At 42.1% G+C, this 13,719-nt stretch overlaps 1 protein-coding gene across 1 annotated transcript in view; it reads right to left on the bottom strand.

Annotated features, from left to right (window-relative positions):
- Nucleotides 1–9,855, bottom strand: part of DGKZ (diacylglycerol kinase zeta) — a 166,433-nt gene extending 156,578 nt beyond the window's left edge. The window contains exons 1-2 of the mRNA XM_069965347.1: nt 9,838–9,855; nt 8,777–8,977 (exon numbers count right to left, since the gene is read on the bottom strand). Of these exons, the coding sequence (XP_069821448.1) occupies nt 8,777–8,958 (182 nt within the window). The 5' untranslated portion in view covers nt 8,959–8,977; nt 9,838–9,855. The remainder of the gene's footprint in view (nt 1–8,776; nt 8,978–9,837) is intronic.
- Nucleotides 9,856–13,719: the final 3,864 nt, after the last annotated feature.

Genomic DNA, 13,719 nt, shown 5'->3' with positions numbered 1-13,719 from the left:
AATGGCCAGTGTTACTGAAAATCATCCCGGCCGGTACTGCAGATCTTCATTTCTGGTGAATTCGAATCACCGCTGCACACATTGTGTAAACTGACATGTTCTGTGGGGTTGCTATTCAATGAATAGCGGCCACACAAAACTGACATGTCAGTTTTTGTGCGGCCGGATAGAATTCCGTCCGGAGCATATACTATGCGTATATGCTCCGGCAGGGATTCTATTTATTCCAATACAACATATGTTTAGCATAAATCACGGCCGTTGTTGCCAATTGCAACAACACCCGTGATTTATGCTAAACATACCTTGTGTGAACATGGCCTTGAGGTGCCAGTTCTTAGTCTGTGTTAATCTCAACCTTCCTACAAGAAGGCCGTTACTTCCTGACCTCAGATTAAGCCTCCCGGCGTTACAAAGAAGCTACAAAGTTGCAGATACAGCCAGCTGGGGACTTGTTTACATGAGCCGTCAGAAGGGTGGGGGGAAGAGGAGAAGGCAGAGAGAAGAGCTCACACACAGATTTCTGTGTCTTTAACAAAAAGCAGCAGCTCAAACCTGGGGGAAGGAGACTGAATAGATAATAACAAGTATGGAAGGAATTGTTAGTCTCACCATGGGCAGCAACATATGAAAAGTTATGTTTGAGTGGAATACCCCCTTAATGGTACGAGATGGCAGGCAATATGTGTGTATGACATTCAGAGCTTGGGCTGAGCTACCAGGTATCACCCGGGATGCAGGAAAGGAAATGTTGTGTTTGTTCTTTATGCGACTGATAATAAATGTAATTACTGACAGACTCTTAACTAGGATACAAGATTAGACGTGGAGAAAGAGACACCAGAGGAAGCACACATACCAGCTGCCTCGTACTCCACTGTCCGTACATAAAAAGTCTCTCACCACCATCTAATAATGATAATCATCACCATCCTTATTTATATAGCGCCAACATATTCCACAGTGGTTTACAATACAGACGGAATCATTACAGAGTAACAAATAGGTCAGATACAGGAATGAGGATTCTGCCCACAAGAACTTACAATCTAGAAGGGGTGATGCAAAACAACTTCATTTTTTATAAAGCTCCAGCCATCTTTTATACAAATAGGGCAGAGCACATAAAGCTGCAGGAGAGTCACCAGTCAGTATCTGTGCATTAAAGGGGAAGTCTCACCTGGGTCATAAATGCCTCATACATGTGGGGCCCTCACTTATCTCTACAACTATTGCCTTTTTGCAGCTGCCAGAAGTCATTGGAAAGCAAAAAAAAACCAAATAGTTTGTGCAACTCCTATTGCCTTTAAAGGGGTTTTTCCGGGCAAAATAGTATGATTGGTGGGGTCATCCGTCTATACCCCTGTAATGGAAAATGTGTAGTGAGTATAACCGTGCAATAGTAGGGAGACGGAAGTATCATCTACTTCAGCCATGACACTTGCAGGTTCTTTCACCGCCACCACAACAACCTTCTCTGGAAGACACCATAGGCTACAATCTCCCAGGAGCGGACCACCCAGGATATGGATATGGATATGGGGAATATTGGAGAGTTAAAAACACAGTTAAAATGAGATTGGGGTGGGGGTCTTGGATGGCTGCAATTGGGGAAGGGGGGGACTGATCTCTCTTAAGGTGCACCACATAGACAACTAGGTTAGCCATGTAACCTTTACTATGGCCAGTTGGCCATTCACATGTTTAGATATGTTGGTAAGTTTTATATTGTGAAATATCGATATGTTTTGCATTGTGCCATTAAACATTTGTACTGAGATAGGTCTCCCTAAAACTGTAGGAACCTTCTAGAAGGGCTCAGAGCTAACCTAGTTTTGTCTACAGGAGTAAAGTGAGCGAGTGTGTAGATGAGTAGACTGAAGTGAGTGAAGGAACATGTTTATGTAGGCAGATAGGAGAAGTATGTGAGGAGATATAGCCTATGACCTCCCAGTCCGAAACTAAGCCAAGTCTGATCGGAACCTTGTTAAAAGACCAGTTTGTACCTCTGTATTGAAAATAGTAATCAGTTACTTTCCTTCAACTAAAGACAATTGCCCCACAATACACCATCCGGGAGACATACAAGCAATGGGTACAGCCCCCTTAGCACTTCAACCCCAACCAAGGGACTACAACTCTCAGGTTTCCAGCCCAGACAGCAGACTCTCTTCTGGACGTCCATGCCACATGCTTCCCATTCTGGACTTCCATGCCACATGCTTCCTATTCTGGACCTCCATGCCACATGCTTCCCATTCTGGACTTCCATGCCACATGCTTCCCATTCTGGACCTCCATGCCACATGCTTCCCATTCTGGACCTCCATGCCACATGCTTCCCATTCTGGACCTCGATGCCACATGCCTCCCATTCTGGACCTCGATGCCACATGCTTTCCTTTGTGGTCCTCCATGCCACATGCTTCCCATTCTGGACCTCCATGCCACGTGATTCCCATTTGGGACCTCCATGCCACGTGATTCCCATTTGGGACCTCCATGCCATGTGCTTCCCATTTGGGACCTCCATGCCACATGCTTCCCATTCGGGACCTCCATGCCACGTGCTTCCCATTCTGGACCTCCATGCCACATGCTTCCCTTTCTGGACCTCCATGCCACATCCTTCCCATTCTGGGCCTCCATGCCATGTGATTCCCATTTGGGACCTCCATGCCATGTGCTTCCCATTCAGGACCTCCATGCCACGTGCTTCCCATTCTGGACCTCCATGCCACGTGCTTCCCATTCTGGACCTCCATGCCACATGCTTCTCTTTCTGGACCTCCATGCCACATTCTCCCCCTAGGCTGCTGCAGGTAGGTAAATATTCTGGTTTATTATTAGAGCAGCCATCACCTAGGTCAGGGGCAGAAAACCTTGGCTCTCCAGCTGTTGCAAAACTACAACTCCCCTCATGTCTGGACAGCCAAAGCTTTAGCTTAGACTGTCCAGGCATGATGGGAGTTGTAGATTTCCAATAGCTGGAGAGCCAAGGTTCCCTACCCCTGACCTAGGGCGTCATGACAAATTTTGGTCATGTGACAGTCCTTGTAAGATTGTTGCTTCCTTACAGGGGAGAATTTGCAGAAGACTTGCTGTAATTAAATGAATCCTCACCACCTGACCTCCCATATGGTTTACTGTGTCGAAGTTTGGGTGTCAACTGTAATGGCCGCCATCTTGGTTGGCATCTACTTTTTCAGACATAACAGGATACGGGCTGAAAACCTTTTTAGGGACCTACTGGACAGCATAATTTCTTATATGTATTAGGGTTTTTTGTTTGAGGTACAGTCATAAATATAATGCTGAAGTACTGCATACAAACAATAATAGGCAGCCCTAGAATAAAAGAACTATTCCCTGGTATAATTGCCTTAAGACCTGATTGTTGTTTAGTAATTGACACATAACCTTTCCTTCGAGATCCAGATCTGAAAGCGGCATTCAGCAGGGCACACATAACTTGGTGTAATAGTGCCACTCACAGCAGGGCCCATACAAAGATGTTAAGCACACTTACAGATTATTAACACTGCAGGAGCCTGGCAAAGCCAAGTCAATCTCGCTTTATGTTTAGCTTTCCTAAGTTAAAGTATAGTCCCCAAAGTGTGTGTACACAGTCATGTAAGCTGCATTGTGTGGATGTATCCATGCAGAGAGAACACTCGCACCCTTTAACTGCTCGAGCAGTCTGCACTGTATCTAGAGCCTACGGGTACAGACAATGTAGCCCCAAACTGATCAGCATCACGTAATGTGTTCCTTATCAGGGCATTCATTCTGAAATGTCAGACTTCATATACAAAGGAGAGATGAAGGCCTTGGCGCAAAGGTATAAGGCCGCCCTGCTATTTGTTTCAGAAAGAAGGCGGTATAAGTATAATGTTACCTTATAAAAATGGTACAGGGCAAAAGAGCAGTACCACACAGTATCAGCATAATACTGTTGTATATGCACTATACAATAGTGCCACACAGTATGTTAATAATTGATGGTTGTTATGACAATGATAGTGCCATATAGTATGTAAATAACTGTGCAATATAAAATATAAATAATGGCGCCGTATAATAAGTAAAAAATTGTGCCCCCTGATATGTAAATAATAGTGCCATATAATATATAAATAATAGTGCCTTATGATATCTAAATAATAGTGCTTTGTTATATGTAACTAATACTGCCATATAAAATATAAATAATAGTGCCTTATGATATCTAAATAATATTGCTTTGTTATCTGTAGCTAATACTACCATAAAATAGGTAAATAATAGTGCTTTATAATATATAAACAATAGTGCCTAAGGGCCCTATTACTCCAACAGATTATCTTACAGATTTTTTATTTAAACCAAAGCCAGGAATAGATTTGAGAAGAGGAGAAATCTCAGTCTTTCCTTTATTACCTGTTCTCTGTGTATAGTCCATTCCTGGCTTTGGTTAAAAATCTGTCAGATAATCTGTTGGTGTAATAGGGCCCTTATAATAAAAATAATGGTGCCATATAATATATAAACGATAGTGCCTTATAATATGTAAATATTAGTGCCATATAATATGGAAATAAAAGTGCCTTATAATGTACAAATAATAGTGCCTTATGATATCTAAATAATAGTTCTTTGTTATCTGTAATTAATACTGCCAAAAAATATGTAAATAATACTGCCATATAATGTATAAATAATACTGCCATAAAATGTATAATAATAGTAGTGCTTTGTTGTCTGTAAATAATTCTGCCATATAATATGTAAATAATAGTGCCATATAATGTATAAATAATAGTGTCATGTACATAAAAGTGCTTTATTATAAAATAATTGTGCCATATAATATATAAAAATATAGCACTTATATAAGTGCTATATAATATCTTAAAAATATAGTGCAAATAATAGTAGATAATAGTGTCATATCATATGTAAATGGAAGTGCTATATAATATGTTAAAAAATATAGTGTAAATAATAGTGTCACATAAAATGTAAATAAAAGTGCTATATAATATCTTAAAAATATAAGGGGAGATTTATCAAACATGGTGTAAAATGAAAACTGGCTCAGTTGCCCCTAGCAACCAATCAGATTCCACCTTTCATTTTCCAAAGAGTCTGTGAGGAATGAAAGGTGGAATCTGATTGGTTGCTAGGGGCAACTGAGCCAGTTTCACAAATCTCCCCCATAGTGTAAATAATAGTGTCATATAATAAGTAAATAAAAGTGCTACATAATATCTTAAAAATATAAAGCAAATAAAAGTAAATAATAGTGCCAAAATAGTGTGATATAGTGCTCCAATACTAATGCCTTACAGTCCCTAGATAATGACAGAGAGGGGCAAAGTGATGGAGGCCCTTTGGCAGATTGCCCCTTATGGAAACTTCCGATCTTCAAAAAGGGCTCTCGAACTTCCCCAGGTAACTATAGACCCGTAAGCTTAACGTCCATTGTGGGGAAACTATTTGAGGGGCTTATAAGGGACTACATCCAGGAGTATGTAGTGGCTAATAGTATTATAAGTGATAACCAGCATGGTTTTACTAAGGACAGAAGCTGTCAAACCAACCTAATATGTTTCTATGAAGAGGTAAGTAGAAGCCTGGATGGCGGCGCGGCTGTGGATATAGTGTACCTGGATTTTGCAAAAGCGTTTGACACAGTTCCTCATGGACGTCTGATGGGTAAGTTAAAGTCTATTGGTTTGGAAAATTTAATGTGTAACTGGATTGAAAACTGGCTTAATAATCGTACCCAGAGAGTGGTGGTCAATGATTCCTACTCCGAATGGTCCCCAGTAATAAGTGGTGTACCCCAAGGGTCAGTACTGGGCCCTCTTCTGTTTAACTTGTTTATTAATGATATTGAGAATGGAATTAACAGCAATGTTTCTATCTTTGCAGATGACACCAAGCTTTGTAGTACAGTACAGTCTATGGAAGATGTGCAGATGTTACAGGATGACTTAGACACTCTGAGTGTTTGGGCGTCCACTTGGCAAATGAGGTTCAATGTGGATAAATGTAAAGTTATGCACCTGGGTACTAATAACCCGCATGCATCATATGTCCTGGGGGGAGTTACTCTGGGAGAGTCACTGATGGAGAAGGATCTGGGTGTACTTGTAGATAATAGACTACAGAACAGTACACAATGTCAGTCAGCTGCTTCTAAGGCCAGTAGGATATTGTCATGCATTAAAACAGGCATGGACTCTCGGGACAGGGATATAATATTACCGCTTTATAAAGCTTTGGTGCGGCCCCATCTGGAGTATGCCGTCCAGTTTTGGAACCCGATTCATAAAAAGGATGTTCTAGAGCTGGAGAGGGTACAAAGACGGGCAACTAAACTAATAAGGGGAATGGAGCATCTTAGTTATGAGGAGAGATTAAAAGAATTACATTTGTTTAGTCTGGAGAAGAGACGTTTAAGGGGAGATATGATTAACTTATTTAAATATATAAATGGCCCCTACAAGAAATATGGGGAAAAGATGTTCCAGGTAAAACCCCCTCAAAGGACAAGAGGGCGCTGCCTCCGCCTGGAGAAAAAAAGGTTCAATCTCCGGAGGCGACAAGCCTTCTTTACCATGAGAACTGTGAATCTGTGGAACAGTCTACCACAGGATCTGGTCACAGCTAAAACAGTAGAGGGCTTCAAAACAGGGCTAGACAAGTTCTTAGAGCAAAATAATATAAATGCATATGTATAGAACCTATCACCCCTCCCCCTTCCCTGTATCCATCCCCTCCTTGGTTGAACTTGATGGACATGTGTCTTTTTTCAACCGTATTAACTATGTAACTATGAAACTATATCATTATTATATATTATGTCATTATATCACCTGCGATGCTGGTACCCGCCTCTTTAATAATGCACATAGCCACAGGCAGATTCCCCCCAGCCTCTCCTCTATGACTGGCAGCTCTAGTGGTCTCCTGAATGGACACTAGAGCTGTCAATCATAGCTAAGAGGAGAGGTTGGGGAAGACCCAATACAAGAAGGTCTGTGCTGTGCACCTAACCAGGGAAACCCGCCTCCTGGACACTTAACAGTTTATTTTCATTGGTCAATCAAGTTGCATTTGGTATCATTAGACTCTCCTCCCTGACCTCAGAAGTTTAGATGGCTTGAAACAGCTGACAGTGTCGCTGTCAGTTCAAATAAACTTTTGACATGTCACCTAGTCATGCTATATATGCACACATAGCCCCATCCTGTGGAGCCATAAGGGCACCATATGGTGCACCCATGCCACACTATAATTAATATTCTCCTGCAGATACAAGAATATACTGCCATAATATGGCATCTGATGGAGCATGTCACAATTGTCATTTCATATGAATCTAATGGAAAGTATCTATATGGAATTGGAGCTGTGCATTGGTTCAATAGGTTGTAATGAGTTCTACAGGAGCCTTATTACAGTTCCGTACAGGGTCATGTACATGAGCTTTAACCCTTATATATGCGACCCATCTGGCTGGCACAGTGCGCTGCAATTTCTTATGCATTAGTATTGCTCCAGGCGGCAAGAATAAATAACGCGTCCAGGGCAGGAGAATAGTCGCTCTGTTCATGTCAGATTTATTATAAAATACTAAGGAAATTCAATTCTTTGCATGTATTGTATGGCAATGTGTTCTGACTCGCATATTCTCATCTGGCATCATATCAGCTGGTACATCCAAGAACTGCAGGGTATGAAATAGGACAGAGAAAATAGTCTGGGGTCACTGGAGAATGGGCATCAGTCACATGAAGCAGACTGGACGGACGTTAGAGAGAGAAAGTTGTATGCTGAAAAAGATATGGGTTATGGACAGATGTAGTATAGATAGATAGATAGATAGATAGGAGATAGGTAGATAGGAGATAGATAGGAGATAGATAGGAGATAGATAGATAGATAGATAGATGATAGATGGATAGATAGGAGATAGATAGATAGATAGATAGATAGATAGATAGATAGACATGTAGATAGATAAATACAGCAAGGGATAGATGATAGGAGATAGATGATGGATAGATAGATAGATAGATAGATAGAAGTGAGATTGATTGATTGATAGATACTATACACATAAAAGGAAGACACGTGTCAGATGATAGATTGATTGATAAATAAATAAATAGATAAGAGATACATAGATAACAATATATAAATACATAAATAGATATGGGAGACAGGGAATGCAATTAGGGATAGATAGATAGATAGATAGATAGATAGATAGATAGATAGATAGGAGATAGATAGATAGAAGGCAAAGATTAATAAATTCTCTTTAAATGTGAGAGAGTAGAATTGACAAATAGTAGATACATACAGCATACAATACAGTAGATACATATGAGACAGATACATATATGAGAGACAGGTACTATAGATAGATACATATATAATGGGAGAAAGTAAAAAGTGTGACTCCCAGCCTATCCTCACAGCCTGTTTCTGCCATGGCATGCTGGGAGTTGTAGTTTTGCAACAGATAGAGACCCACAAGTTGGAGACCACCAGTATAAGGTTCATAACTCCTCTATAGTAATTGTTTTTGGGGATCAGTGTCTGAGGTACCCCCCCCCCCCCCCCCTTCATGACACCTTAATGCATTGCACCAAAATCCACTCTGCTACATCTTTTGTGTGTCCATTCAGTGATACTTATATTATCTTTACATAAAGCATGTTAGATTCTATATAGAATAGTGTATCATGATGGGTCGTGTATAGAAAGGGTTGTCACTCACCTATAGGACAGCTGCTTCTTCATGTAAAGTGGCATCAGGTTGTCTGTGTTTCCTTGTACGGGGTCTTTACATTGAGCCATTGTAGAAGTGCCAGCTCTCATCTCTTCTTCCTCATCCACCCCATGTAGGCTGGGTACCCTTCCGTCCCTTAGACGCCCCTGGTCATGCCCTGCCTCTGCCATGCTGGGCTTTACCTTCAGTCTGTTAGAGATGGTGTGAAATGATGGGAGGAAGTTCAGCCAGGGAGACTGAGAGGAGACAAGAGGTGAGAAGGAAAAACTGATGGAAGGCGAGAGAAGAGGAATAGATGGATGAAGTGTGACGGCAAAGATGGCACAATGGATATATATATATATATATATATATATATATATATATATATATATTAGATAAGTTGGCAGCAGGATTGGATATAATAATAACAATGAAAGATATGAGTGTAGATGAGAGGAAGGTGAAGTATACACACCAGAGACGGGAGAGACGGAAGGATGAAGGGAAGGGGGGAGGAGTAGAACAAGCAAAGATGAGGAAAGGGGGATCTAGACGGGAGCACTAGAGGCAATGTATGAGCACAGGGTGGGGGGGCAGGAGGGTAAAGTCAAGAATAAGTTTAAGGGTGACAGAGAAAGACGTCTGGATGGAGGGACAGGCTGCGAGACAGACCAAGTGCAAAAAGAGGAGTGCATGGAGAATGAGAGCGACAGAGTGGGTGAGAGGATGTGTGACAGCGTAGCCAGCCTGTGTGCCCTGTGGAGGAAGGAGGAGACCAGCTAATAGAATAATGTTCATGGTGTCACCTTAGAGACTGCCATTAACCCTGCCCTGCAAGACCAGCGTGTGAGGAGGTGAGGGAGCAGCGCACACGTGCACCTATAGTACTTTGCACAGGGAACACACACTTATTAGATAAGGGTCATAAACAGTTATAGATCATGCCAGGGTGTGCTATGCTTCTCTGCTATGGGCTCTTATGTGTGTCAGGTAAGGGTTAAAGGGGAGGCCTGCAGGGAAAAGAATCAGTGTGAGAGCAGGAAAGGTGATCAAATAAAAAGCCATACCTCCCTGGGGACGTCCTCAAGTGTCCGGTCGCTTACTTTACAGCACTGATGACATCATGTGTACCCATGTGACCATGTAACATTACCACCGAGGCCGGTGATTGGATATGACTTGAGCAAAGTGGTAAAAGACTGTCAGGGGAACTGGAGAGGGAGTGCTGGGGTTAAAGGGGTTATCTGGTATGAGAATAGTTTATTGACATAAAAGTATCACCCCAAGATATATAACTTTCTAATATAGTGTTAACACCAGTAGTATTGACTTCGGTGTGGTTTGGCTTGCTTCAGCCTTGACAGGAAGTTGAAAATAGAAGAACTACAAAATAAGGCATTGTCTTCATCTCCTGAGCTCCTCCCTCTTTCCCAAGATCATCCTCTGCTGATGTCACAGGAGGCTTGGCTGAAACTTGTCTCTGAGCTCTAGCTCCACCCCTTGAGTGATGTCCCCATCTCTGATCAGCCCCTATAGCCTACATCACCATCTCTCTGATATATATAGGGAGGGAGGAGTGATTACAGCATGCTGCCTTATGCTGGATGAAGCAGCAGGTGCTGCAATCTCTCTGCAATAGGCTGTAGTGAAATGAGATGTTCTGCAACAGCTTTGGCAGGTGGAGGGGTAGACAAGGTCGGAGGAATGTGATTAAGAGCTGAGAAAAACAATGCATTCTGGGACTTGCAGTACTGAGCAGCTGCTCAACCAGGAAGTACATCCACAAAATACAGACTTAAGACCCTAAAAATGAATAGATTTTTGGTGGTTTAAGAACTGGGACAGACAGGTAAGTAATGCTGCAGTGCTATATGCTTCTGCAGCTGTTTTATTTTTATTTTTTTTACCTAATGTCGGAATACCCCTTTACCAGGTGAGTAATGGATACTTTATTTTTATTTTATCACATTTCCACATCCCCTTTAAATTGGGGATGTGGGAGGGATCTTGTGAAAAGCCTTGTGTCTGCAGAACTGTAGCAAGGGTCTATAGGTTCTCCCCATGTGTCACAGTGTGCTCCATTCTCAGACACTATATTCTATCACTTCCTATAGAGGAGAATACCCACTATATGCCTTAGTTTGGGGCACAGTATGGACCTATATGTACCATGCAACATGAATAAGTAATATGGCAGGGCGCATGACCCCTTAAAGGCGTATTCCGCTCAGGTTAAATACCCCCGGAGACTAACAATTCTTTCCATATGTGTTTCCATACATGTAAACGTCTCCCTGACCAGCTGTCTCTGCACTCTTCAGGAGGAAGGATTATTCAAAATGTATTTTACCTAAGCGGAATAGGCCTTTAAGGGTCTGTTCACATCACATGCCAGCTGTATGCCATATACACAAAATACCCCAAAAAAGTCTTCTAATGTATAATGGAGTTCTATAAATAGCGTCCTAGGACTTTGATCTCTGATCCTAAGAATAGACCCTTTAACATGTATGGTAGATCACAGAAAGTGTGATCATAAATGTGATAGATCACATATAAAGTGAAACGTGATGGGTCATGATGAGAACGCTGCGTGATAACCAAAGTGTCTGAAAAGCATCATGAATAGATGAATAGATGTCTGTGATGGATAACGGAACATGATGACAGTGGCGGGTGACGCATATGAATAGGACCCTTATGTAACTCTTATGTGGTTATGCTTAGATAACTACACAATAAGTATTTCCTACATCAATTGTAGGATTATATAAAACGTTATGTGTTTCCAACAATAATAAGAATTAAAGTCATATTGACTGCAGCAATAAATGGAATAACGTGTTATATGGCGGATGACAAAAATGTACTATACAGCTTCTGCATGAATGGGATGTCCTAGAAAACAGCATGAGGTAGGGGAGTATGCTTTATTTATTATTTTTTTATTTTTTTGCAGCACCGAGACTGAATAAATTTTTTTCCTGGTTGACCACATTTTTTTTATACGTTAAAATGAAACGAAAACATTGAAACGGATGGGAAAACACAGCCTAGGATCAAACATGTTATAAAGGGTTAATAATGGAGGATGGATTTCTGGGATGCGTTGTAGTAACAGGTCACAACTTGTTCTTCCACAAGAAGAGGCACAGTCACCTGACCAATAGTTGGGCAGGTTATGTCTGGAGTAGGGTATCATACAAAGCCGGTTTGTGCTTAGGTACCTGGGGGTTGTTCTCTTTACTGTCTCCTTTGCTAATACTCCCATAGGCAGATCCTGTGTACAGAGATCTTTACTCACAACTGATGCTGTAGTTCCTAATGAAGGGATACTGGTTTGGAGAGTCTGTAGCTTCGCAGTCAGATAGTTCTAGGCCCAGCCAGAAGCCCATGCAGGTCCTAGGTCTCGCTGTGGGGCCCAGGTACAGATTATTATCCCCAATGGTTTGATTTCTCCTTCAGGGAGAGAGGTTAGTGCACTCCTCTCTCCTCCACACCCTACACTAAACTCCCATAACTTCCTGTCCCTCAGTAGAAAGGCTGGCTCAGCGCAATAGGTTCCTAGCTATATATGTGTATGTTATCTCTGCACTCTGCACTTACAGGATGTACTGTATGTTTACTGTTTTGTTGTTTTTAGATGCAGTTTGGGAAGCCAGTAGTCAGGAATTATCCAGTGCTACGAAAACATGGCCACTTTCTTTTAGAAACAACACAACTCTTGTCTCCAGTTCAGGTGCAGTTTGCAATTACACTCCATTCACTTCAATGGAACTGAGCAGCAAAACCCCACCCAAACTGGAGACAAGAATGGAGCCGGACTCATCTCTGCAGCGCGCGCACGGCTCCATTCATTCTCTATGGATGCCGTACCTATCTCCACAGCGCGTGCCGGCTTCTGACCAGGATATCTCCATCCTGGGAACGGCTCCAGGAGCGGGACTGGACGAGATGAGGTCAGTATAAGGGGATCTAGCTGGGGGTCGGGAGCCTGTCACCCCGGCACGGGGGGTGACAGGTCTCCTTTAAGGCTGTGCTTCTCCACTTCACCCCGCCCACTAGAAGGTTCTAGTTTTCTCACAAACAGTATAAAAGGAGAAGTCAGTCTGTAGTCTGATGTTTGTGAATAGAGACCAGACAGATGAAGAGACCTCACAGATGACAAGAAGAAGCTGACTCTACAGAGCCTGGGTCACCAGCCCTTTGGTCAGAGCACAAGCCTGCAGAGACCTAGAAGAAGACTGCTAGCTTAGGCTTTTCCCTCGCCTAAAAAATCTTCTTATGCTATGGGTTGGTGACTGGAAAGCTGGGAGTGCTGCGTCTGTATTGTTTTGCACCTCAATAAAGAATAACACTGTTTACTGCAAACTATGGACTTATTTCCCATTGGGGTGCACCATGCCTTACCAGCCCTTCCAAAGAGCAGCAACACGTAGTGACACCTTGACTGAGGTCTGGGGGCCCAGCTTTGGCACCACTTCAACCCCGGACGATGCAATGGTAACTACAGTTTTTCAATGACCAGAGGCATCCCTGCCTAATATCATTGCTGTAAACATCACTGCACTGCACCATCCTGTGTCAAATTTAGTAGACCCATGAGAGTGTATGGTGGGGCACCAGTCTGATGATTAAAAACATCAGTGTTAGAAACACTTCGGTGTATAAGCTCTTTGACACTTTGCTTTGGAGAATAGCAGTATTTTTTCTACGTTATGGAAGCACAGCCAGATATATGAGAGGTACCATGTGTCTCCTTGAGCTAACAGCTATCTAACAGTGTCAGCGATGCCGAACCTGAATTGCATCTGACAGATTCACTTAAAGGACAACTCTGGCCAAAACTTATTTTTTAAGATGTTATTACTTATGGAAAGTTAGACAAAGTTTTAATGTACATTAATTATGGGAAATGCACATATATACTGCTATTTCCCTTAAAGGGG

The sequence above is a fragment of the Dendropsophus ebraccatus genome, chromosome 4, assembly GCF_027789765.1.
Source record: "Dendropsophus ebraccatus isolate aDenEbr1 chromosome 4, aDenEbr1.pat, whole genome shotgun sequence".
NCBI classification, from domain to species: Eukaryota; Metazoa; Chordata; class Amphibia; order Anura; family Hylidae; genus Dendropsophus; species Dendropsophus ebraccatus.
This window is presented reverse-complemented; position numbering and strand designations above follow the sequence as displayed.